General features: G+C 35.7%; 1 protein-coding gene across 3 annotated transcripts in view; it reads left to right on the top strand.

Annotated features, from left to right (window-relative positions):
- Positions 1-25,476, top strand: part of SEC24A (SEC24 homolog A, COPII coat complex component) — a 66,881-nt gene that overhangs the window by 16,475 nt on the left and 24,930 nt on the right. Inside the window, exons 2-13 of one of the 3 annotated variants that reach the window (XM_014828418.3) lie at positions 3,010-3,501; positions 7,818-7,988; positions 10,855-10,932; positions 11,500-11,660; positions 11,950-12,122; positions 12,927-13,029; positions 15,509-15,635; positions 17,301-17,410; positions 19,822-19,934; positions 21,614-21,732; positions 24,105-24,160; positions 25,260-25,466. In XM_014828418.3, the coding sequence (XP_014683904.1) occupies positions 3,010-3,501; positions 7,818-7,988; positions 10,855-10,932; positions 11,500-11,660; positions 11,950-12,122; positions 12,927-13,029; positions 15,509-15,635; positions 17,301-17,410; positions 19,822-19,934; positions 21,614-21,732; positions 24,105-24,160; positions 25,260-25,466 (1,910 nt within the window). Of the gene's footprint in view, positions 1-3,009; positions 3,502-7,817; positions 7,989-10,854; positions 10,933-11,499; positions 11,661-11,949; positions 12,123-12,926; positions 13,030-15,508; positions 15,636-17,300; positions 17,411-19,821; positions 19,935-21,613; positions 21,733-24,104; positions 24,161-24,541; positions 24,620-25,259; positions 25,467-25,476 lie in introns of those variants that run through there. The other 2 variants (XM_070517355.1, XM_044780496.2) reach the window with 2 other exon arrangements.

Raw genomic sequence — 25,476 nt, 5'->3', positions numbered from 1 at the left:
CCGACCACAATACTATGAAACCAGAAACCAACTACAAGAAAAAAGCTGGGAAAGTGACAAACGTGGAGACTAAACAACATGCTACTGAACAACGAATGGATCATTGAAGAAATTAAAGGAAAAATAAAAAAAATTTGGAGACAAATGAAAATGAAAATACACCATACTAACTCATAGGATGCAGCAAAAGCAGTCCTATGAGGGAAATTCATAGCAATACAGGCCCACCTTAACAAAGATGAAAAATCTCAGCTAAGCAATCTTAAACTACACCCACTAGAACTAGAAAAAGAAAAACAAACCAAGCCCAAAGTTAGCAGAAGGAGGGAAAAAACAAAAATTAGAGCAGAAATAAATGAAATCGAAGCAAAAAAAAACAGTAGAAAGGGTCAATGAAACTAAGAGCTGCTTCTTTGAGAGCATCAACAAAATGGACAAACCCTTAGCTAGACTCACTAAGAAAAAAAGAGAGAAGGCTCAAATAAATAAAATTAGAAATGAAAGAGGAAAAATTAGACTGGATACCACAGAACGAAAAGGATCATCAGAGAATACTATGAAAAACTATATGCCAGCAAATTGGACAACCTAGAAGAAATGGATAAATTCTTAGACTCATACAACTTCTGAAAGCTAAAACAAGAAGAAATAGAGAATCTGAATAGACCAATCACAAGTAAGGAGATTGAAACAGTAATTAAAAACCTCCCCCAAAATAAAAGTTCAGGGCCAGATGGCTTCTCTTGAGAATTCTACCAAACATTCAAAGATTTAATATCTGCCCTTCTCAAACTGTTCAAAAAATTCAAGAAGATGGAACACTTCCTAATACATTTCCAACATCATCCTGATCCCAAAGCTGGAAAAGGACAACACAAAGAAGGAAAATCACAGGACAGTGTCACTGATGAATGTAGAGGCAAAGATCCTCAACAAAATATTGGCAAAGTGAATACAGCAATACATTAAAAGGATCATACACCCTGATCAGGCAGGATTTATACCAGGGATGCAAGGATGGTTCAACATCCACAAATCAATCAGTGTGATACACAACATTAACAAAATGAGTAATAAAAACCACATGATTGGGGCTGGGCCCATGGCCAAGTGGTTAAGTTTGTGTGCTCCGCTTTGGTGGCCCAGGGTTTCAGTGGTTTGGATCCTGGGTGCGGACATGGCACCGCTCATCAGGCCGTGCTCGTGTGCCATAGCCAGAGGCACTCACAGCTGAATATACAACTATGTACTGGGGGCTTTCGGGAGAAGAATCAAAAAAAACCAAAACAACCTCACATGATCATATGAATAGATGTAAAGTATTTATCAAGATCCAACATCCCTTTATGATAAAAACTCTGAATAAAGTGGGTATAGAAGGAAAGTACCTCAACATAACAAAGGCCATGTATGACATAGCCATAGCCAACATCACAAGCAGTGGGGAAAAACTGAGAGCCATCCCTCTGGGAACAGAAAGAATATAAGGGTGCCCACTCTCACCACTCTTATTTTTTTTGAGGAAGACTGGCCCTGAGCTAACATCCGTGCCCATCTTCCTCTACTTTATGTGTGGGACACCTACCACAGCATGGCTTGCCACGTGGTGCCATGTCCACACCCGGGATCTGAACCAGCAAACCCCAGGCCGCCAAAGCGGAATGTGCACACTTAACCGCTGCACCACCGCGCTGGCCCCTTAATATTCTTTTTGTAATTTATCTCTGTTGGTAGGTATACATGTAGTTTGTTCATTTTATTGACTTTAGTCCATTGTGTGACTAATCTACAATTTATTTATTGTCTCCTGTTGATGGATATTTCATTTCCTTCCAGTTTTTCATTATTGTAAACAATGCTGCCACTGACACGTTTGGATCTATTTATTTTGTCCTGGAAGAATGGCTGTTTTGTTTTCCAGAGCAATGTGTATAAACTAACTCCCCCCTCTCAACTACATACTATGTATGTATATATGCTTTTGTAACCCCTCTAGCTTATCTCACTCTCTCTATATACATATGCTTATGTATGTTCCTATAAGCATTGTGTAATTCATGAAAGGATTCAAATTAGGCTGATGACATTTATGCATTGGTTGTGTGGATTGAGGAGGTGTGACTGGAAGATAAATATTTTCTTTTATGTCTTTTAAATGTAAAAAGCCCACAGAAATTAAAGTTTGTATGAGTGTCATCTTTTTAAAAATGTTCATCTTATTTCCTTTTATTGTGTAATTTTATGTACAGAAATGACAGTATATTCCTGAGAAGTGGTGATTCTAGGAATTATTATTATTTTTTTAATATTTTATTTTTCCTTTTTCTCCCCAAAGCCCCCTGGTACATAGTTGCATATTTTTAGTTGTGGGTCCTTCTAGTAGCAGCATGTGGGATGCTGCCTCAGCATGGCTTGATGAGTGGTGCCATGTCTGCACCCAGGATCTGAACTGGCGAAACCCTGGGCTGCTGAAGTGGAGTGTGTGAACTTAACCACTTGGCCATGGGGCTGGCCCTGGGACTAATTTTTTTATAACAGCTTTAAAGTGTACAATTCAATCGATTTTGGTGTATTCACAGAATTTTGCAACATCACTACAATCAGTTTAGGAATGGCCAGACTGTTTTCTAATGTAGTTGCACCATTTTACATTTCCACTAGCTATGTATGAGGGTTTCAGTTTCTCCACTTGTCAACACTTGTCAACACTTGTTATTTTCCATCATTTTTATTTTAGCCATCCTAGTTGGTGTGAATGGTAGCTCATTGTGGTTTTGATTTGCATTTCTCTAATGACTAATAATGTTAGGCATTTTTGCATATGCTTACTGGCCATTTGTATATCTCTTTGGAAATATATTTGAATGTCTGTTTAAATCCTTTCCTCATTTTTTAATTGGGTTATTTGTCTTTTTTATTGTTGAGTTGTTAAGAGTATTATATGTCTTACTGTATTTTTTGAAGTATTACCTTATTTGCAAGACTAATTTTTTCTCCTCTTTTTGGAAGGTCCTGTCCAAAATGCACTGATGTCTTCGCAAGTGTCAGTGAGCCAAGGATATAATTCTCAACTTTCAGGATCCTACCCTCATCCAATACCAGCAAAGACTTTGAATCCAGTTTCTGAACAGCCTAACTATGGTGATTCTCAGACTGTTTCTCCATTAAGTAATTATCAGGGACCTGGCCGGACTATTAATAGACCTCCTGTGGCTTCTAATCCAGTGACAGGTTCACTTCATAGCGGTCCTGTTCCCCGAATGCCACTACCTACTTCTCAGAACCCAGCTGCTACACCCATGCCTTCTGGTAGCTTTCTTCGTGGAGCCAACATACCACCACCTTTGAATTGGCAATATAACTATCCATCCACAGGATCACAAACAAACCATTGTCCTCGTGCATCATCCCAACCAACTCGGTCTGGGAATACAAATTTGACAAGTCATCAATATGTTTCTTCTGGAGATCCTTCACTTCAAAACAACTTCATAAAATCAGGTAGAGTTCTTATAGGAGTGCTTAAAATGTAGAAATGGGGGACAAAGAGAACAGATTAGTGGTTACCAGAGGGGAAGGGGTTTGGGGGGTGCGCAGAAGGGGTAAAGGGTCACATATATATGGTGACTGACAAATAATAATGTACAACTGAAATTTCGCAATGTGATAAACTGTTATGACCTCAATTAAAAAAAAAGTAGAAATGGGGAACTTTTGATTGTTTAGATGTTTGAGTTAATATTTCAAGTCTTAAAACCATATGGAAGACTATTGATTTTTAAAATCATTGTTTATTTTTAAATAAATTACTTCTCTAATCTTTGAATTAACCTAAAATCATGGGTTGTTCCTGCTTTGCTTCTTTCCTTTCAAGGTATCCTCTTTGTTTCTTTGGTCACCCATAATATTTCAGGGATTCAGGTATGCTTGCAGAACCACTTCCTTAAGGACTGGCCATTATTTTATTAACTGGGTTCCATTTTGTATTCTGGGGAAGCTCAATCCCTGTGTTCTTTCTTTGGTCTTTTTTTTTTCTTCTTTTTAGGAAGATTAGTTCTGAGCTAACTGCTGCCAGTCCTCCTCTTTTTGCTGAGGAAGACTGGCCCTGAGCTAACATCCATGCCCATCTTCCTCTACTTTATATGTGGGACACCTACCACAGCATGGCTTTTGCCAAGTGGCGCCATGTCTGCACCCGGGATGCGAACCAGTGAACCCTGGGCCTCCGAGAAGCGGAATGTGTGAATTTAACCGCTGTGCCACTGGGCTGGCCCCTTTCTTTGGTCTTGATCTGAGGCTTGGGCTGTCTTTTTGTTGTGGCTTAGACAGTTTTAGGCCCTAGATTGTAGGATCCTGGAGGGGCAGGTCAAAACAGACAATACTGTTGGAGTGAGGAGTGTTATTGAGTATAACTGTGGTCAGAAAGCATTGGACAGAGATTTATATCTTTCTTTTCATCTCAGGGTTTTATAGTTTTAGCTCCTGCATTTAAGTCTTTTATCAATTTTGAGTTAATTTTTGTATATGGTGTTAAGTAAGATTTCAACTTCGTTTTTGTCTATGTGGATATGCAGTTGTCCCAGGACTATTTGGTGGAAAGACTTTTGTTTCTCCCATTGAATAATCTTGACTCTGTTGTTGAAAATCAATTGATCATAAATGTAAGCGTTTATTTCTGGACTCTGAATTCTATTCCATTGATCTGTATGTCTATCTTTTTACCAGTACCAAATATCTTGGTTACTGTAGCTTTGTAGTAAGCTTTGAATTTGGCAAGTGTGACTCCTCCAACTTCGTTTTTCTTTTTCAAGATTGTTTTTGCTGTTCTGAGTCCCTTGCATTTCTATAAGAATTTTAGGATCAGCTTGTCAGTTTTTGCAAAATTGGGATTTTGATAGGGTTTGTGTTGCATCTGTACATCAGTTTGGAAAGAAAGGTATATATGCTTTGACTTTCATTATTTTATTTTTTAACCTCAGTGTTTGGTCATACCTGGTTCAAAAGTAGGTTAATTTAACCATTTCACTATTCCTTTTTTACTTATTAAGGTTAGTGTCTTACACACTTATCAATATTAATAGTGTTATGTTGAAAAGTATTTAAAATTCTGTATTGGGATGTGCAGGTTGATTCTGCTCAGCCGATATCCTCAAGGAAATGAACTAGTGAAAGCTTCCAAGTGAAATAGTAATATCAGTAGTTAGGTTTTTATATTCATATGTATTTCTGTGTCTATATACTACATATACTTCGTCAGGCTTGTAGTTTGTTAACTACTGAAACTGTATTTTTCTTAGCCCCTTGACTAACCATTGGCTTTGGTGAGTGCACTTTGCATCTTGGCCTTATAAAGATTGTGGCTCCTTCTAGAAACTTAGTTTCTTTCTTTGTTTTTTTTGAGGAAGATTAGCCCTGTGCTAACATCTGTGCCCATATTCCTCTATTTTATATGTGGGATGCCCCCACAGCGTGGCCTAATAAGTGGTGCATAGGTTTGCACCTGGGATCCAAACCAGCGAGCCCCAGGCCACCAAAGTGGACGCACAGCCCATCTGCTGTAGTGCCGGGCCAGCCCCTAGAAACTTAGTTTCTTTGTCGAAATCCTCTGAACCATAGTTGTTACAACCAAAATCCTGCTTACTTTTGTTTTTATTCATTTGACAACCATGAGTGAGTATCAGTCACTTGAAATTAATAAATATTCACTTCATTATTAATAATTATAGGTAACATTTATTGAATATTTATTCCAGCACTTTACTAAACTTTTATATGTGTTATTTTATTTAATCTTTACAACAGTCTCTTTTACAGATAAGAAATGTTAGGCTTGGATAATTTGCCCAAAGTTGCAAGAAAATAGTTTGGGAAACTTCGTACTATTTAAAAACTATTTAAGAGTAGGTATAGCTTTTCATTAAAAAGCACATAATCAATAATCTGAAGTATTTTGGCTATAACAGAAGCTCTAGGTCAAGCACCTTGACTGTAGTACAGTTGTGAAAGAGACTTAAGTAAGTGCCAAAACCTATGAAGATTCCCATATAAAAGAAGGGGAAAGAAAGATTATATAAACTAATAAAATGAACTTAGATATATGACTATCCTACTTTTTTCTTATGAGACCTCTAAAAAAAGTCCTTATTTTTTACCTGTTTTTTTCCAACCTATTTTTGATAGTAGGTGCCCGATTGTCTGATCAAAACTGTATCTAACTTACACTGTTTCTAGTCAGAATATTAAAATTCTCTGACTTTTTTTCTAGTAGGGCACCTTTTAGCATCCTTACGTTAGCTTTAGGAATCTCAGAAGGCAGATTCTGAAACTCTAGCTATTAGTGTTATAAATAAGAATTATTCACCTTGAAAAAATAATGTCTATTTTATGAAATGTAGCATATTTTGGATTCAGAAATATTTTTCTTACAGCTGTGAAAAATCTCTATAAGTTCCTTTGCATTCAGTTAAACATTAGGTTGCTGCATCTCTGTGGCCAGATGTGTCATGCGTTCTTGTTCATGCTGAGTTGGTAATGTACCTTGCCCTTTTGTTCCTTTGACTTGTCTCTATTGCCATAGATATGTGTGATGCTTCTTTGATAAGGGAGTTACGTGGCAGTAATCTTTGTCTTCACTTTTGTCAACGGTGCACTGATTATTAGTCTTATAGAGAGCTGTAAGGTTTGGTAATATCATTTTTCAATTTGGCCCTGGAGAATTGAACAATATTGAAGAAACATATTGAAAATTTTCTTATCTAGGTACCTTTATTCCTTTAGTTTTACAAAATACAGAGTTAACTGTAGACTATAGTGTAAGTAAAATTTATTACCTCTTTCACTTACAAATTCAGAGGATAAAAAACATCTTGGAATGAAAAATTAAATCACATACTTAACTGTAGTATTTTATCTACATTGTGGACTTTGTTCTTCCTCTGTGGCATATGAGAAGGTGGAAGCAATATTGTTGACTTGAATGAACACGTGGTTGTGGATTTTGAAACTGTTGACATCACATAGAAGAATTTCCCCAAGAATGACTTATAATTTTTTTACACCAGTCAGAACTTGTCCTAATAGAAAATTGGTGAAATTGAGATACTGGTAGATACAAGGACAAATACCATGTCATTCTTAGTTTAGTTTGATGGGTACTTTTAAACCTCTTGGATGACAGTATTTTATAAGGTATATACAGAAACTTTGGATTGTTTCCTGATTTTTAAGCCAAGGGAGTGTTCTTAATATAGTGTTTAAACCATTATTGAACGTAGGCTACTTTTGATTATTATTAGGTAAACATTGAACAGTGTAAAAATTTATAATCTCATTTTTAACGGGTTATACCCACCAATAAAAATGAAGTGAAATGAAATAAAACTTGGAAAATTTAGAATAACCACAATATGGTTTTATAAAGCTAACTCTAAACCTAATTGATGTTAATTGAATGGACTATGTTAATAGGCCATTAGTAACATTTTATTCATGTTAATTTCTACAGGAACATTTGACATGGCCTGTTGAAACTCTGTAACCAGTTAATAAAAAATTAATAAACAAGGCATTGTATCTATCCTATAAGTGATTTGATGCTGATTTTATATTTATATATTTTTAATAATTGACAGATAAGCATGATAGGAGAGAGTTGGAAATGTATAAAGTATGCCTATAAATTAAAAAGTCATAAATCTGGGAACTTAACATATTTCTGGTAATTTGTTGGGTGATTATAATTAAAATGTAAATTTGGTAAAAGGCTGTTTTGGCGTTTAAGTTCTTAAGTGACATGTGAAAAACCAATGTTTCCGTAGGTCCTATGCCCCCCTTAGTGAATCCACCTTTGCCTACCACATTTCAACCAGGAGCTCCTCTTGGGCCCCCTCCAACTGGAGGACCACCTCCAGTGAGGGCCCTCACTCCTCAGAAATCATCACATAGAGCCATGCCCCAGCCCTCATTTAATTCACCTATCAACCAAGAAGGTAAGCACGGCAAAAACCAAGTCAAGATCTAAAGTTTTGACGTAGGGCGGAAGGATGAATATTATCTGGATTAGGTGCATCCAAATCATATTTTTCCAGAAAACGTTTTGGTTAGGGATGGCCTTCAGGAATTTAGACTTTCAAAAAGTTCCTCAGGGGCTGGCCCTGTGGCCCAGTGGTTGGGTTTGCGTTCTCTGCTGCGGCGGCCCAGGGTTTCACCAGTTCAGATCCTGGGCGGGGACATGGCACTGCTCATCAAGCCATCTCACATGCCACAGCTGGAAGGACCCACAACTAAAAATACACAACTATGTACCGGGGAGCTTTGAGGAGAAAAAGGAAAAATAAAACTTGAAAAAAAAAAAAGTTCCTCAGACTTCTACTGCCCTGTGCTGGGCTGTGGGCTATCATTTGGGAACCACTGCTGTTAACTTTTTTTTTTATTACTGTGCAGGTTTTAAAAATCATGCCTCTAAAGTTAGGTGCCTTTTGGGAGAGGGAGGTGAGAGGGGAATTCCTGCTTTTCTGGACATGGTGTTAGAACTACATTGGCTCTTTTCCATGGAAGCAGTATTTTGATTGCCACTATTATTGTAAATATTAAACAAATGTTTATGAGCCTAATGAAAAGTTAAATATACAAGCAATTTGAAGTTTTATATAAATAATAAAATGTTTTAAAGCATTGTCTTCAGATGTAACTTTAAAATACAAGCTTATTTGGAGCTGGCCAAGTGGTTAAGTTCACGTGCTCCGCTTTGGTGGCCCAGGGTTTCTGCTGTTCGGATCCTGGCCGAGGACCTAGCATTGCTCATCAAGCCATGCTGAGGTGGTGTCCCACATGCCACAACTAGAAGGACCTACAACTAAAATATACAACTGTGTACTAGGGGGCTGTGGGGAGAAGAAGGAAAAATAAAATAAAATAAATAATAAAATATAAGCTTATTAATTTAAACAAAATATTTTGTAAAGGAAGAAATTTGATTTTAGCAGTAATATAACCATTGCAGCAAGATGTGGAAATAGGAAACAGAAGAGGAGGGGAAAACCACTGATTGTATCCTACTACTGAAGATAATTAATATTATCATTTTTGTATTTTCTTCCAGCATTTCCTCCTTTTAGTATTCTAAGTAGGGAAAAAACGACCTGTTAATAGTTTGAAAAGAGTGGTGGTTAACAGTGAGTAACAAAATGGTAAAGCAATATCGCAGTGGTTGCCACGTTATAACTTTGAAAATCAAGCCTTGATAAATATTTAATTTTTTTTTTTTAAGATTGGTACCTGAGCTAACAGCTGTTGCCAATCCTTTTTTTTTTTTCCTTCTTCTCCCCAAAGCCCCCCACTAGATAGTTGTATATTCTAGTTGTGAGTGGCTCTTGTTGTGCTATGTAGGATGCCACCTCAGCATGGCCTGATGAGCAGTGCAGTGTCTCCACCCAGGGTGCGAACCAGTGAAACCCCAGGCGGCTGAAGCAGAGCGCAGGAACTCAACCACTTGGCTACAGGGTCAGCCCCTAAATATTTAAATTTTTAACCAAACTAAAAATATGCCCAATGTTTGTTTGTTTCTACAAACAGTTTTACTAAAGTTTTCTGTATCAACTCATGGCTAAAGTCATGGTGGTCTTGAGAATTGGAAGGAAGTTACTGACTTGATTGAAACCATTAGCCTTATCTGTTTGGTGTTAAAATGAATGTTAAAGTTAGCACCTTTGTACTTAGGTGGTAGAGGTTGATACTATTCGCTGATTTTAGTTTCTTCTGTCATCATAAATCTGCTATCATAAATAGCAGAGGTACCTAGAAATAAATTTGTGTTTCTTATAAGCAGATGTCCCTGGTATTTATCTTTAACTCTTTAAATAGGGAGAAGAACAAGTTAAGATTTTTATTTTATTTTAGTGGTAGTTCTCTAGACTAAGGCAATCTTTCTAACTTATATTGCCTTCAGATTAATTCTAGATTCCACTTTGTCCCATATTTTGGAAAAAAGGATTTTATTTTTTATTTTTATACTTTTTTTTTTTGAGGAAGATTAGCCCTGAGCTAACATCTGTTGCTAATCCTGCTTTTTTTTTTTTTTTTTTTGGCTGAGGAAGATAGGCCCTATGCTAACATCTGTGCCCATCTTTATTTTATATGTGGGATGCCTGCCACAGCATGGCTTTATAAGCGGTACATAGGTCTGTGCCCAGGATACAAACTGGCGAACCCCAGGCTGCTAAAGCAGAGTGCGAGAACTTAAGTGCTGCACCACTGGGCTGGCACTAAAAGATTTTTTATTCTCATAATTTTATTTTATCTTTAAGTAGTTTTTATTTTGGTGATTTTTTTTCAGTGTGAAATCTTTCAGATAGTATATAATTTTATTTAATTAATTTATCTTTTAGGAAGATCAGCCCTGCACTAACATCTGTTGCCAATCTTCCTTTTTTTTTTCTCCCCAAAGCCCCCCCAGTACATAGTTGTATGTTTTTCTAGTTCTTCTATGTGGGATGCCGCCTCAGCGTGGCTTGATGAGTGGTTCTAGGTCTGTGGCCAGGATCCGAACCAGCAAACCCCAGGCTGCCAAACCAGAGTGTGCAAAACTTAACCACTTAGCCACAGGGCTGGCTCTAGTATGTAATTTTATAAACACTAAAAGGGACCATCCTTTTTAGAAGTTTATAAAATTATTTGAAACTTTTTTATATGTAAAAACTTGCACCGTTTGAAATTTTTATTTCAACGTTTGACATTTTTCCTAGACTGTGGTTTGTCATTTGGAAAGTTACCTTAAATTTTAGACATTAGCTCAAACCTTGCAGAAATTGTAATAATTGTTCTAATTTAAATATTGTTAATAAAATTCCTTCTTAGGTATTACATCAAATACCAATAATGGATCTATGGTGGTTCACAATAGTTATGATGAAATTGAAGGCGGTGGCTTCTTGGGTGAGATGCTATAAAAGTTTTTTTGTTTTTGTTTTCTAAACATGTGTTCATTGTAAGAAACAAGAAGAAAACTTCATAGTGATGTCATGCAACAGTACATGCTGTTAGCATTTTTTATCTCCATGCCTTTAGATTTTTTATTCATTTTTTGCTTCAGAATTAGGATCATGGGCTTTATTATTATTATGACTGTAGAGTATTTTTTATCAGTTCATATCTATTTAAATTTGTTTAACCAGTTGGACATTCAGTATATTTTCATTAAAATTGTTTTGAATTAGAATTTTAGTCTGAATGCAAAGTTTAGCACATGATAAGGAAGTAAATTAACTATACCAAACATTTTTGTGTGTTTTGGTGTTTACAGCTATGATCTACATTAACTAGATTTTAATCGTTGCTGTTACTCTGTTACTAGTGTTTGTCTTATTTTACAAAATTGATTAATGGAAGTGTTAAATTATCCAAAAGATTTTGGAGTTGCAACTCCTATGATTTAATGGATCTATGTTTGATTTAAAGTTTTCTGGAGTATAAAATAGAACTTAAAAGTTACCTTGTTTCTAGCAACACCACAGCTTACTAATAAGAACCCCACAATGAGCCGAAGTGTTGGATATTCGTATCCCTCCTTACCACCTGGTTATCAGAACACGGCGCCACCTAGTACAGCTGGAATGCCGCCCTCCTCCTTGAATTACCCAAGTGGGCCACAGGCCTTTACTCAGGTAAACTTCTTGGTTTTTTTTAACCTATTTTCCACTTTTTGGTTTAAACTGTATACACATGAAAAGGTTTTAGGGAGGTAAATGAACATTTTCAACAAATTTAGAATAATAATGGAATATTTCATAAGGCCTTCATTGTATTACCTATCTCTAGAACCAAAAAATTGACCAGGATATCTAAATTACAGTTTTCTTATTTAGAGAGAAATTAAGTAACCAAGTTCTTATATATCTGTTTTCAACTAAGGACCTTATAAAGGCTATTTACTTTGAAATTATGTATCTTTAGGCTCCCTTCGGTGCTAGTCATTTAACTGCAAGCATGAGTGGATTAAGTCTACATCAGGAGGGTCTAAGAGTTGTCAATCTTCTTCAAGAAAGAAACATGCTTCCATCAACACCTTTGCAGCCTCCAGTTCCAAATTTGCATGAAGATATCCAGAAACTCAACTGTAACCCAGAGTAAGGCTTCAAACAGCATTTCGTATTAAATATGACATTTTGCTTCTTCTGAAAGTTTTCTAGATTTTTTTTTTGGAGCTTCATGTGTTATCAACAAGCTGTACAAATATATTAATTTATGAAAATAGTTCTGCATGCAGAAAACAGAACTCTGTTAGTTGCTTACTTAACTGATATTTGAATGTTCTAAGTCAAGAAATAGGGTTGTAACCCCTGAGCTGATTGCTGCTCTTATCAGCTCTAATCGACTGTGATATTCAATATCATTATGTGGCTACATTATTTCTTCAAAGTCCAAAGTATGGGGATTTGATTCTGTATAATCCTTTATTTGCTCCTGTTTTGAATTGTTTTAAACAAACATAATTATAATACTATTTTCTCCCTTAAAATTGACCATAAATTTAAATATATGTGGTAAAGACTTTCTGGTAAGTTGAATTTTATTATTTTTAAATAGTCTTTTTAGAACCTTCAGCAAAACTGAACTCTTCAGTAATAAACTTAACTTTGCATTAGCAAATTTGGGTCATCACTTTGCAATTCTATTGTAATCTACATTTATATAAAGAAAAATAAGTCATTTGATAGTCTAGACTGAGAATAGACTTTGTTTTAGTTATGTATCTGTCTACCTTCTCTTTTTGAATAGGACTTAAATATTTAAATGGGATAAAATTTGAGAGGGCTTATTGAAATATTTCATTTGTAATCTGATCCAATCTTAAAATGTTTACCCTTAAAATCTTTTTTTTGTCCACAAATAATCATAGCAATAACTGATGCATGATTTTTACTTTGTAGGTTATTTCGATGCACGCTGACTAGCATTCCTCAAACTCAGGCCTTACTGAATAAAGCCAAACTTCCTTTGGGACTGCTGCTTCATCCTTTTAAAGACCTAGTGGTATGTTTTACTAGTGGAAGTAAATGACTTGTGGAAAATTATCTTAGTAGTGAGGAATTTTCTAAAATAGTGCAAGAATCACATAAAGAATTTATTTGAGCTATCTTTAGGAATTTGACCTTTGATAGATTCCTTTATTTGCAATTCAACCAAAAATTTTATTACCAAATCCTTTGAGAACGAGGTAAAATAAGCATATTGTTGAGAAATCCAAGAGGTACTGAATAGAATAGAGGTACTGAAACAAAATGAATAAATGAACCATACTATTTTAAAATGTAGATTATTTACCCATTAAAATACTTTACCCAGTCTCCCAGTTCTGCCATTCTTTGAGTAAAATTTGTTGCTTTAACAAGATTTTCCAAAAAAAAATCTAAGGTCCAAAGGCTCTTGGACCTTCATATATGGCCACATACTGTTGAGAGGATCAGTGCATAATTGAAGCGACTTTCCCAAAATAAACCTCCTTTTGGTGATAAGATTGTGTTGCCTTTACTGATTTTTGATATTAAGACTTTAGAACTTTCAATATGTAGGATCAACTTTAAATAGGAACGTAACTACAAAGTTTAATTGAATATTTAAATATAATTTAACCGTACCTTACTTTGATGACAATTCTCTTCTGAGAACTTAGTAAGCTTCTTAGCATAGCGTGAAGAAACTTTCTAATAATTTCATTGGTCATTTATTTTAGAATGTTGATCCTTCCTTTACCATCTGTGTCAAAAATGCATTGTAAATTTACTGTGTTGGTTTGCAATGTAAATGTTTAATCAGAAAATAAATACTTTTAAAAAGCAAAATTTAATGAGAATGGTCCTGTAGAAAAACGACAGGGTTTAAAATCAATACATTTCAACTACGTTATGTATTTATTTATTTATTTGAGTTCATAATAGTTTACATCATTGTGAAATTTCAGTTATACATTATTTCTTGTCTGTCACCACTTAAGTGTTCCCCTTCACCCCCTGTGCCCACCCCCCTCCCCCCTTTCCCTGGTAACAATTGAACTGTTTTCGTTGTCCGTGTGTTTGTTTATCTTTCACGTATGAGTGAAGTCATATGGTGTTTGTCTTTCTCAGTCTGGCTTATTTCGCTTAGCATAATACCCTCCAGATCCATCCACGTTGTTGCAAATGGGATGATTTTGTATATATTGTATATAGATATTGTGTGTATGTGTGTGTATATATATATATATATATATATATATATATATATATATATATACCACATCTTCTTTATCCAGTCATTGGTCGATGGGCACTTGGGTTGCTTCCACATCTTGGCTATTGTGAATAATGCTGCAATGAACGTAGGGGTGCATAAGTCACTTTGAATTGTTGATTTCAAGTTCTTTGGATAGATACCTAGTAGTGGGATAGCTGGGTCATGTGGTAATTCTATTTTTAGTTTTTTGAGAAATCTCCATACTGTTTCCCAGAGTGGCTGCACCAGTTTGCATTCCCATCAGCAGTGTATGAGGGTTCTCTTTTCTCCACGCCCTCTCCAACATTGGTTATTTTTTGTCTTAGTGATTATAGCCATTCTCACGGGTGTAAGGTGATATCTTAGTGTAGTTTTGATTTGCATTTCCCTGATGATTAGTGATATTGAAAATCTTTTCATGTACCTATTGGCCATCTGTGTTTCTTCTTTGGAGAAATATCTGTTCATATCCTCTGCCCATTTTTTGATCTTGCTATTTGTTTTTTTGTTGTTCAGTTGTGTGAGTTCCTTATATATTATGGAGATTAACCCCTTCTCGGATATATGATTTGCAGATATTTTCTCCCAATTGCTGAGTTTTCTTTTTGTTTTGATCCTAGTTTCTTTTGCCTTGCAGAAGATCTTTAGTCTGATGAACTCCCACTTGTTTATTTTTTCTTTTGTTTCCCTTGTGTGAGAAGACATGGTATTCGAAAAAATCCTTTTCTTTTCAGGAAGTTTAGCCCTGAGCTAACTACTGCCAATCCTCTTTTTGCTGACCCTGGGATCCGAACCGGTGACCCCCGGGCCGCTGAGAAGTGGAACATGCTCACTTAACCGTTGTGCCACCGGGCCGGCCCCCAAAAAGATCCTTTTAATAGTTCGATGTCACAGAGTGTACTACCTGTATTTTCTTCCAGAAGTTTTATGGTTTCGGGACTTACCTTCAAGTCTTTGATCCATTTTGAGTTTACTTTTGTGTATGGCGTGAGATAATGGTTTCACAAGTGGTTGTCCAGATTTCCCAACACCATTTCTTGAGGAGACTATCTTTTCTTCATTGTATGTTCTTGGCACCTTTGTCAAAGATTAGCTGTCCATAGATGTTCAGCTAAATAATTTCTTGTGAGGCAGTTTGGACACCTCTTTTTACTCTATCTTTTCCTCCAAAATTATCCCAACAATTATTTGGAAGTTATGGATTAATGCTTGACCTTTAGAAATGATGATCACTGCCTTTAAAATAGTTCTGTCTTTCTAGCAATTGCCTGTGGTTACCTCCAGTACAATTGTGAGATGCCGTTCATGCAGGACATATATCAACCCTTTTGTCAGCTTTCTTGATCAAAGGAGATGGAAGTGTAACTTATGTTACCGAGTCAATGATGGTATGTTTTTCTCAAAATGTTTCAAAATTTTGTACTTGCATCATAGGGAAATCAGATAATACAAATGTGAAGTTCAAAAAAAAATCTGTCTTCTTTACCTGTAATCCTTCCACTCGGAGGTGATTTCTGTTAACTTTTTTCTATCCATTTATACTTATATATAAATAATTATGTACTTTTTAAGCAAAAAATGTGGTAATATTACTTTGATAACCACTTTTTTACATTTATTATATTGAGTATATAGTAAACGGCATATTTATGGTATTATTTAAGCCTGTAATTTAAGAAATATTTTTATTTAGAAATTGTCCCATGCCTTTTCTCTAGGGTGAAAGAAATAAGTCCACAGAATAGCTACCATTAGCTTCATTCACTGCTGTATGAAGGGAGGTGGGCAGTGCTAGAAGGTTAGTTGAATGTGATTTTCTCCGTAAGTGAGGAGGAGGAGATCGCTTTCAGTAACTCTTTCACAATTTTTATTTGAGGAATATCGTCTAACCAAAAACGTTCTGTTAGGATTAGAGAAGAAAAAGCTATGCTGATATGCACATTGAAAATTAGGTCTCTGGAAGGAAATTTCATTAACCATTGGGAAATAGAGAAATTTAAGAGATTTTTAACAATCATTTTTATTGTGTGTATTTGTGTGGTAAGAGTAGAGGAAAGTGAGGATAGGGTAAGAGCTTTTTTTTCACTCTGTAATAATTCAGAAAATGTATGTATAGTGTGTTGCACAACTTTAAAATCGTATGTATATGTGTTTCATTATATGAAATGAAATTGTAATAAAGGCTGAAGTTAACTTTCATGTGCAGCCCAGACTATTTCATGAACTATGGCTTACCCTGTAGCATACAAGGAATTTGAATTTCTGTGTAGTTACTGGGAAGACAGATGCAGTGATAATTGATTTAGAAAATACTTTTTGAGCACTAGTGTATTGTAAGTGGTAGGCAACTGATATTCTATATCAGCCTCATTAATTAATGAAACTCACAAAACTTTAGCCTTTAACCTTTGATGTATTTTTACCATAGCTTTGTAGGGGCAGTCAGAGTCTGTACATTTAGTCTTAAATTTAAGAAAATAATTGGCATTTAAATTTTTTTTTTTTGAGGAAGATTAGCCCTGAGCTAACATCTGCTGCCAATCCTCCTCTTTTTTGCTGAGGAAGACTGGCCCTGAGCTAATATCCATGTCCATCTTCCTCTACTTTATATGTGGGATGCCTGCTACAGCATGGTGTGCCAAGTGGTGTCATGTCCGTAGCTGGGATCCAAACCGGTGAACCCCCAGCCACAGAAGTGAAACGTGGGAACTTTACCGCTGTGCTACCAGGCTGACCCCTGGCATTTAATGAGTTTTTATCATCCTTTCCAGCTATTTTAGGAAAATAGCTTTAGTAAGAATTAAGACAAAGAAGATATTGTAAGATAGGAAAAGAAAAATCACAATGATTATAGTAGTAATAGCAAGACATACTTAGTGCCATTCAGTATAGGGGGAACTCAAATGTAACTAAAAAGCAAAGTGTATTTATCCCCTAATATTTAGTCTGTATTGAATTATTTGTAAATCCCTAAATCAAGAAAACAGCCAACTGCAAGTTATATTAATCTTAATCCTTTCAGTTTTGTAATGATATGTTGTTAACTTATATAGTTCCTGAAGAATTCATGTACAACCCTTTGACCAGAGTCTATGGAGAACCTCACAGAAGACCTGAAGTTCAGAATGCTACTATTGAGTTTATGGCTCCTTCAGAATACATGGTAAGCTTTCATTTTTTAGATACCATATTTATTTCATAATATTGGGTTTTAAATAAAACAATATAGCATCCTTTAGCAAAATTTTATGTTTTTAAATTCATAAAAATTATACTTGTTCAGTATAAAAGTAGTGAATTAGTATATGAGGGTAAGTTTGAAAAGTAAAAGTGTATGTAAAGTTCCACTTATGTTTCTTGTGTATCTACCCAGAAATTTGCAATATGATATTGGAATCATATTTACTTTTAAGTCGCTTCCAGTTTTTTTCTGTTACAAATAATGCTGTGATGAACATCTTCTTTCAAGTACTTTTATACACTGTGCAAGTATCTTAGGTCTTGTATTTTAAAAATAATAATTATGCCTAATATTTAATTAGCATTTTACAAAGCACTTAAATATTTTTGGTCATCATAAACAGCTTTTTGAATTAAGCTAGGGAAATGCTGTTAATCCTATTTTACAGATGTGAAAACTAACTTAGTTAAGAAACTTGCCAGATATCTTTTAGTAAGTGGTAGAACTCGCATAGAAATCCAGACCTTTTGATCTGATTCCTCTTTCACCATGCCATAATTCCCCCTAAGCAAAGGGAGTATGGAGATACAACTTAACACCAACTTTTCATGTTTTATTTCAGTATATTTTTGTGGCATAGTCTCTTTCTATCTGGGCAATTGGGACCATTTTAGTATAGAAATTATGAGGGCTCAGTGTCTTTACCACGGAGATGTTTCAGTATAGAAAATAGTTTTGTGATACTTAGGATGATAGCTTTTTGCAGTGTAGCTGTCCCTTTGTTGAATTAAAACCAAAAAATCAGAAGCATTTGCTCTTTTGAATTGGCCTTCCTGGGTTTCTTTTATGTCCCAGGTTTTGCAAAAATAGCTTCCTTTGAATTTGGAAACTTGCCTATAGCAGCAAGAGGTTTTGCTCCTTCCCAGCTTAGCTCTTGGGCAACAGATTCTACGAATTCGACAAGTGATACATGCACAAAAGTATACAACTTAGTACACTACTGCCTGCCCAATTCTCAGTGTGATTATTTGATGCTTTTGAGTGAATTGACAATAAATCTTTGAATTTGGAACAATAGTTGTACATTTTTTATGGAACTTGGCTGAAATGCATTGTTTCAGCACAGGCTAACTTGATTTGTCACTTTCAGAACTGTCATTTCTCTAAATCGTGAAATATAGTGCACATATGGAAAAGTCTATAAAACATAAACATATAAGTTACCAAATAACTATAAACACCTGTGTTATGGGCTGGCCCCATGGCTGAGTGGTTAAGTTCACGCACTCTGCTTTGGTGGCCCAGGGTTTTGCTGGTTTGAATCCTGAGCACGGACATGGCACCGCTCATCAAACCATGCTGAGGTGGCGTCCCACATGCCACAACTAGAAGGACCCACAACTGAAAATACACAACTCTGTACCAGGGAGCTTTGGGGAGAGAAAGGACAAACAAAATCTTTAAACAACAACAACACAAAACACCTGTGTTAACACCTCCCAGGTCAAAAAATTGAACACTGGGACCGGCCCGGTGGCCGAGTGGTTAAGTTCCCATGCTCCACTTCAGGGGCCCAGGTTTTCACTGGTTCGGATCCTGGCCGTGGACATGGCACTGCTTCTCAGGCCATGTTGAGGCGGCATCCCACATGCCACAACAACAAGGACCCACAACTAAAATACATAACTGTGGGGACCGGCTCCGTGGCCGAGTGGTTAAGTTCGCGCGCTCCGCTGCGGCGGCCCAGGGTTCGGATCCTGGGCGCGGACATGGCACCGCTCATCAGGCCACGTTGAGGTGGCATCCCATATCCCACAACTAGAGGGACCTGCAACTAAGATATACAACTGTGTATGGGGTGGGAGGGTTGGGGAAATAAAGCAGAAAAAAAATAAAATAAAATAAAATAAAATAAAATATATAACTGTGTGCTGGGGGGATTTGGGGAGAAAAAGCAAAAAAGAAAAGAAGATTGGCAACAGTTGTTAGCTCAGGGGCCAATCTTTAAAAAAACAAACAAAAAGAAATTGAACATTGCCAATACTCTCAGAAGCCCTTCTGATCACATTTCCTCCCCGTCCTGTTCTAGAAAAAATACTCCTCTGACTTATGGCAATCACACCTTTTTTCTTTTTCTTTTCTGTACAACAAACTATACATTCACATTTTCATTTTATTTTAGTATGCATCTGAAAACAATATAATAGAGTTTTGCCTGTATTTTAAACTTCTATTCTTTATATTATTTTCTTAATCCATTATTGTTTATTATAGTCTACACTTAATCTGTAAATAAGCTTATTTTATTATTTTTGCTGTAGGTGGACATGACAAATGATAAGTTTAAATTTAACCTTGTTAAATGTATTTAATGAGATCCTTTTTTTCTTCAGTTGCGACCACCTCAGCCTCCAGTGTACCTCTTTGTGTTTGATGTGTCTCACAATGCAGTTGAAACTGGATACTTGAATTCAGTTTGCCAGAGTTTGTTAGACAATCTGGATTTGTAAGTATCTTAATTCAGCTTAAATTTGGAACTAACAGTGTTTACAAAGTGAATAAAGGCGTTTCAAAATACAAAAAAAAAAAAAACCTGTGTAATTATGTTCAAAAAGTCCACTTAAGTCAATTGTGAACTAGGCCTCACTTTCTCTGAGAAACATTAATTTTAATTTTTTATTATGGAAAAGTTTCAAACATATAGTAAATAGAAAGAATGTAAGGAAGTTCCAGTTACCCATCCCTCAATTTCAACATTTTTAGCATTCAGCTATTCTTAGTTCATCTAATCCCCCCAACACACACCCTTTTTTCCCCATCGAGTATTTTAGTGCTGTTCTCCATCAGTATATCATCTTACCTATACATACTTGGAATTATTTTTAGGTCTAACTGAAATACAAGTATCACGCCAAACAAAATTAGTAATAATTCTATAATATGATCTATACTCACTTCAATTTTTTTTCCTGGTTGTCTCAAAAATGTTTTTTTAGTGTAGGTTTGTTGGAATAAGAATCCAAACAGTATCTACACTTTGCATTTGGTTGTCATATTTCTTAAGTGTCTTAAAATAACTGTACTTTAAATGGTGCTTAGATACTTAGTGTAACCCATAAAGGCTACTGTGCCCATTCAGTATAAGAAATATAGTGCTCTTGTGTGGTATGTAAGAATGTGGAGGACCAAATCTCATCAGAAATGGACTAACTCTCTCATCTTTGTGAAAGGGGCATCCTTGTTCTTGCCAGTATTTGTATTTTTAATGTTGTAGCTTGTGAATGGGGATTGTCTGTTGATGAGAGAGTCTGCTAATTCACCCTAGCATGAGCAGTAAGAATGAAAACTTGTCTTGCCCCTTAAAAAACTGTAGGTTCACATACTTAAGTTTTTTAAAACAGATCCTTTTGCTGCTCTTCTTAAATGAATGCATTAAATAATATAAAGAGAGATTTGAGCAAATACATACGTATATACACACACACACATATATATATATATATATATTTTTTTTTTTTTGGTGAGGAAGATTAGCCCTGAGCTAACATCTGCCACCAGTCCTCCTCTTTTTCCTGAGGAAGACTGGCCCTGAGCTAATATCTCTGCCCACCTTCCTCTATGTTATATGTGGGATGCATGCCAGAGCATGGCTTGATAAGCAGTATGTAGGTCTGTGCCGAGGATCCGAACCTGGGAACCCTGGGCTGCTGAAGCAGAGTGTGCGAATTTAACCACTATGCCACTGGGCCAGCCCCAAGAGCAGATTTTTTTAAAGATATGCAGTACCTAAACTTATATTACATTTTAGAGTTGGTTTATAGTATAAACAGTATATATTTGAAGTATTTTTTATAAATTAAAATCATCTACAAAGTTTTGTATATATTTTCCAATATTTTTTATATACCGTTTCCTAAGTGATTTATATAACTTTATATGGGTGTAATGGGTTTTGGATTCCTGTATTATTGCCAGGTTTTATTGATTGTTTGGCTTATGTGTAGTGTTTTCACTTTGAGTAGAGTGTGTTTTCATGGTGATTAAACATTGAGTGGCTTAAACATTTATTTTGGGACAATTTCCATAATATGAAAGAAGATATTTGTATGTAACTCTTAGGAGATATTTTATGTATGTGTGTATATGGGAAAACTTGATAAAATACTCTTCTGAATTTGTTTTTAGACTTCCTGGCAACACTAGGACAAAAATTGGCTTCATAACATTTGATAGTACAATCCACTTCTACAGTCTTCAAGAAGGTCTCTCTCAACCTCAGATGCTAATAGTTTCAGATATTGAAGGTATATATTATATGCTTAAAATTATCTAATTGCCTTAGGAATTTTCAGTTTTAGAAATATTTCATCATTATTTGACCAAGTAGGAGTGTACAGTATGATTCTACTATTTTGAGGAAAACTTTGAATATAAAATCTAAGGTTGTTGGAATTTTAAGAGTCCTTCGGTCCAATCCCTCATTTTATAGAAGAGGAAACAGAATTATGGAGGTAAAGTGAATTCTGAACAAGGCAACAAAAACAAGTTAATGTTAAAACTCAGATTAAATTTAAGTTTCTTTTTCCCTACTCTCTCATTCATTCAAAAGTATCTGAGGATAGACATACAGACGAATGGAGGATAGACATACAGACCAGTGGAATAGAATAGAGAACCCAGAAATAAACCATCACGTATATGGTGAATTGGTTTTTGACAAGGATGCCAAGACCATTCATTAGGGTAGTTTTTTCAATAAATGGTTCTGGGAAAACTCAGCATGCAAAAGAATGAAATTTGACCCTTACTTTAAACCATATAAAAAAAAATTAACTCACTGGATCAAAGACCTAAACTTAAGAGCTAAAACTATAAAACTCTTAGAATAAAACATAGGAGAAAATCTTCGTAAGACTGGATTTGGCAATAATTTCCTGGATATGACACCAAAAGCAGAGGCAACAAAAGAAGTAAGTAAGTAAATAAGTAGAACTTTATCAATATTAAAAACTTTTGTACATCAAAGAACACTATCAAGAGAGTGAAAAGACAACTTATAGAATGGAGAATATATATGCAAATCATGTATATGATGAAGGATTAATATCCAGAACGTATAAAGAACTCCTTAACTTAACAACAACAAAATAAACACAATTCAAAAATGACACGACTTGAATAGACATTTCTCCAAAGAAGATGTACAAATGGCCAATAAGCACATGAAGAAATGATGAACATCATTAGTCATTAGAGAAATCAAAATCACAATGAGATAGAAGTTCACATCCATTATGATGGCTATTATCAAAAAAGAAGAAAATAAATTTTGGCAAGGATGTAGAAACCCTGGAACTGTGTTGCATTGCTGGTGGGTACATTCCAGTCACAAAGGACCTCATAGTGTGACTCCAATAATATGAAATGTCCAGAATAAGCAAATCTACAGACAGAAAGACTGCTGGCTGCCTGGAGCCGTGGGAATTGACAGGGAGATGAGGAGGGACTGCTAATATGTGTGGGGTTTCTTTTTGGGATGATGAAAAGGATCTGAAATTAGATAGTGGTGATGTTTGAACAACTCTGTGAATATATTGAAAATCACTGAATTGCATTTTCTACAAGGGTGAATTTTATGGTATGTGAATTGTATCTCAATAAAACTTTTATTATTTTTTTAATTTTAAAGAAAAATGAAATTTAAACAGTTTACAGTAGAATTTTTATGTAACAGCTAAAATAAATATATTTTAAATTATCTGTTAGTATTATTTTTTACAAACATTATAATGAGCCATTTTTTTTTGGTAATAAACAACAATACAAAAATGTAGAAAGTGAGACCCCTCATTATCCACCACCACCACCCAAATTTCCTTGCCAGTTTGCTTCCTTCTAAGGAAGAGAATTTAAATCCTAAGCAAAAATAGATTTGAATCCTGAGAAGCTCATTTAATATGGTCAGTTAGCATACTTTTTGATTCACTTGATTTTGTAGTCCCATAAGTAGAGTCACTGGTAGAGGCCTTCTTGATGAGAAAGTATCTGCTTTTTGAATGACAGAACTGTTGGTGGGCTGTATTACTTTTATGTAAAGACATAGCGTTTTTCTTCTTCTTCTTCTTTTTGAGGAAGATTTGCCCTGAGCTAATATCCATGCCAGTCCTCCTCTACTTTGTATGTGGGTCTCCACGACAGCATGGCCTCAGACAAGTGGTATAGGTCCATGCCCAGGCCACTGAAATGGAGGGGGCTGAACTTAACCACTAGGCCACGGGGCTGGCCCCAGACATAGCGTTCTTGTATGTCATCTTAATCAACACCTTTTTAATGCTAAAAATATTTCTTTGGCTGGCTTCCAGGGCTAAGCAAGAATGTAAAGCAGGATTCTAAATTGTTGTCTTTAAGAAGTAGAGCACTTGTATGGACTCTTACAGACAGTGCTTACAGATCAATGTTTTCTAATTGGGAGGCTATTTACCTTTTAATACGGTAACAGATAAGTTGTAATGAATACCTAAATCAGTGTTCTTTAAACGTATGTAGACAGTGTGGTAATAGAGGAGGAGGTAGCTTTTCTGTAAGTATGGGGGTAGTTAATTATATCAGTGTTCTGTATTTGGAATATCGTTAACAATTAAGTTTTGTTTAAAGGAAACATTTTTTATTCTTTCAGATGTTTTTATACCTATGCCGGAGAACTTATTAGTAAATTTAAATGAAAGTAAAGAGGTAAGGCACATTTTCCTACCTGACATGTTTAATTGAAACATTGTAGGAATGTATTTTTGAAATGAGATTTAAGTAAAATTTTGCTTCTTTCTGTGACATTTCTAAGATGTGTAACATTTTATATTTGCTGTTAGTTAAAATTCATCAGATGAACAGCTCCTTGAGTTTGCCCTTGAACTGATTGCTTTCCAGTCTAATGTAGCAAGTTATTTGTAGTAGGGTAGAAGATAAGCCTGTTCCATAAAGGAGGAAAACCTGAAGGAAACCTGCCTTGCTGGCCATTTGGGAAAATGGGAGGGTTGCTGACGTAAGCTTCTGGTCACTACATAGAAGCACTTCAGCTAGGCTGCTTTCAGTGCCCTTTGCTTTTCTGATTCACAGAGTGTCATTGGGGTCAGTTCAGAAGAAACTCTTATTACCTGCCTGGAAATTGCCATGACATAATACAGTGAGAGGTGAACAGAATGTGTCTGAAGTGGGGATGTTGTCTACCCTGTACATGCATATATGCCGTAGGGGTAACATTTTAACTAGCAAGTCTATGGTCTCAGCTGTTGGCAACGGTGACTTTGCCATAGTGCCAAGTCTTTTTTTCCCATTAACTCTCTTTATTTGTACAACCTAACCTGAATAGGTAGTTATTTTTTGTTTTTTTCTTTCTTTTGTAGTGATATTACTAGTTGGCAAATTTACTGGCTATCTTAGATTTTACAATAGGGAAGAGTTAAACTCACTTTGGAACCGAAAAGACTAGTGTGTAGAGGTGATTGAGAAGGCCATATTTCATGGCATTAAAATAAATCAAATCTCTAAACTGTGATGGTTCTTTTGGATACATTTTGGACTTATAGTCTTGCTGGACTGCTGCATGTGCAAGAACTGTAAGGCCCCAATTTCGATTTGTCTTGCTTGCCAATTTATAATGTTGACTTAAAATGGCTTTCTTGTCATTTGACCAACTTCATTGTTTACTGTACTGTCTGTAAATCCTCTGACCATCATCATGACTCAATGTCCTGTCTATCGTATTAGTTACTGACTTATTGTGAAAAAAATTTTAATTGTAACACTCTTGAGTTTTCTTGCTTTATTTCACAAGCTTGTCCAAGATTTACTGAAAACTTTGCCGCAAATGTTCACCAAGACCCTGGAGACCCAGAGTGCCTTGGGTCCTGCACTTCAGGCTGCCTTTAAGTTGATGTCCCCAACTGGTGGTCGAATGACTGTCTTTCAAACACAGCTCCCAACTCTTGGAGTGGGAGCCCTGAAACCACGAGAGGAACCCAACCAAAGGTCATCTGCTAAGGTTAGAAAGT

The sequence above is a fragment of the Equus asinus genome, chromosome 9, assembly GCF_041296235.1.
Source record: "Equus asinus isolate D_3611 breed Donkey chromosome 9, EquAss-T2T_v2, whole genome shotgun sequence".
In the NCBI taxonomy this organism is placed as follows: Eukaryota; Metazoa; Chordata; class Mammalia; order Perissodactyla; family Equidae; genus Equus; species Equus asinus.
The sequence above is the reverse complement of the archived record's forward strand: the minus strand, read 5'-3'. Positions and strand labels throughout refer to the sequence as shown.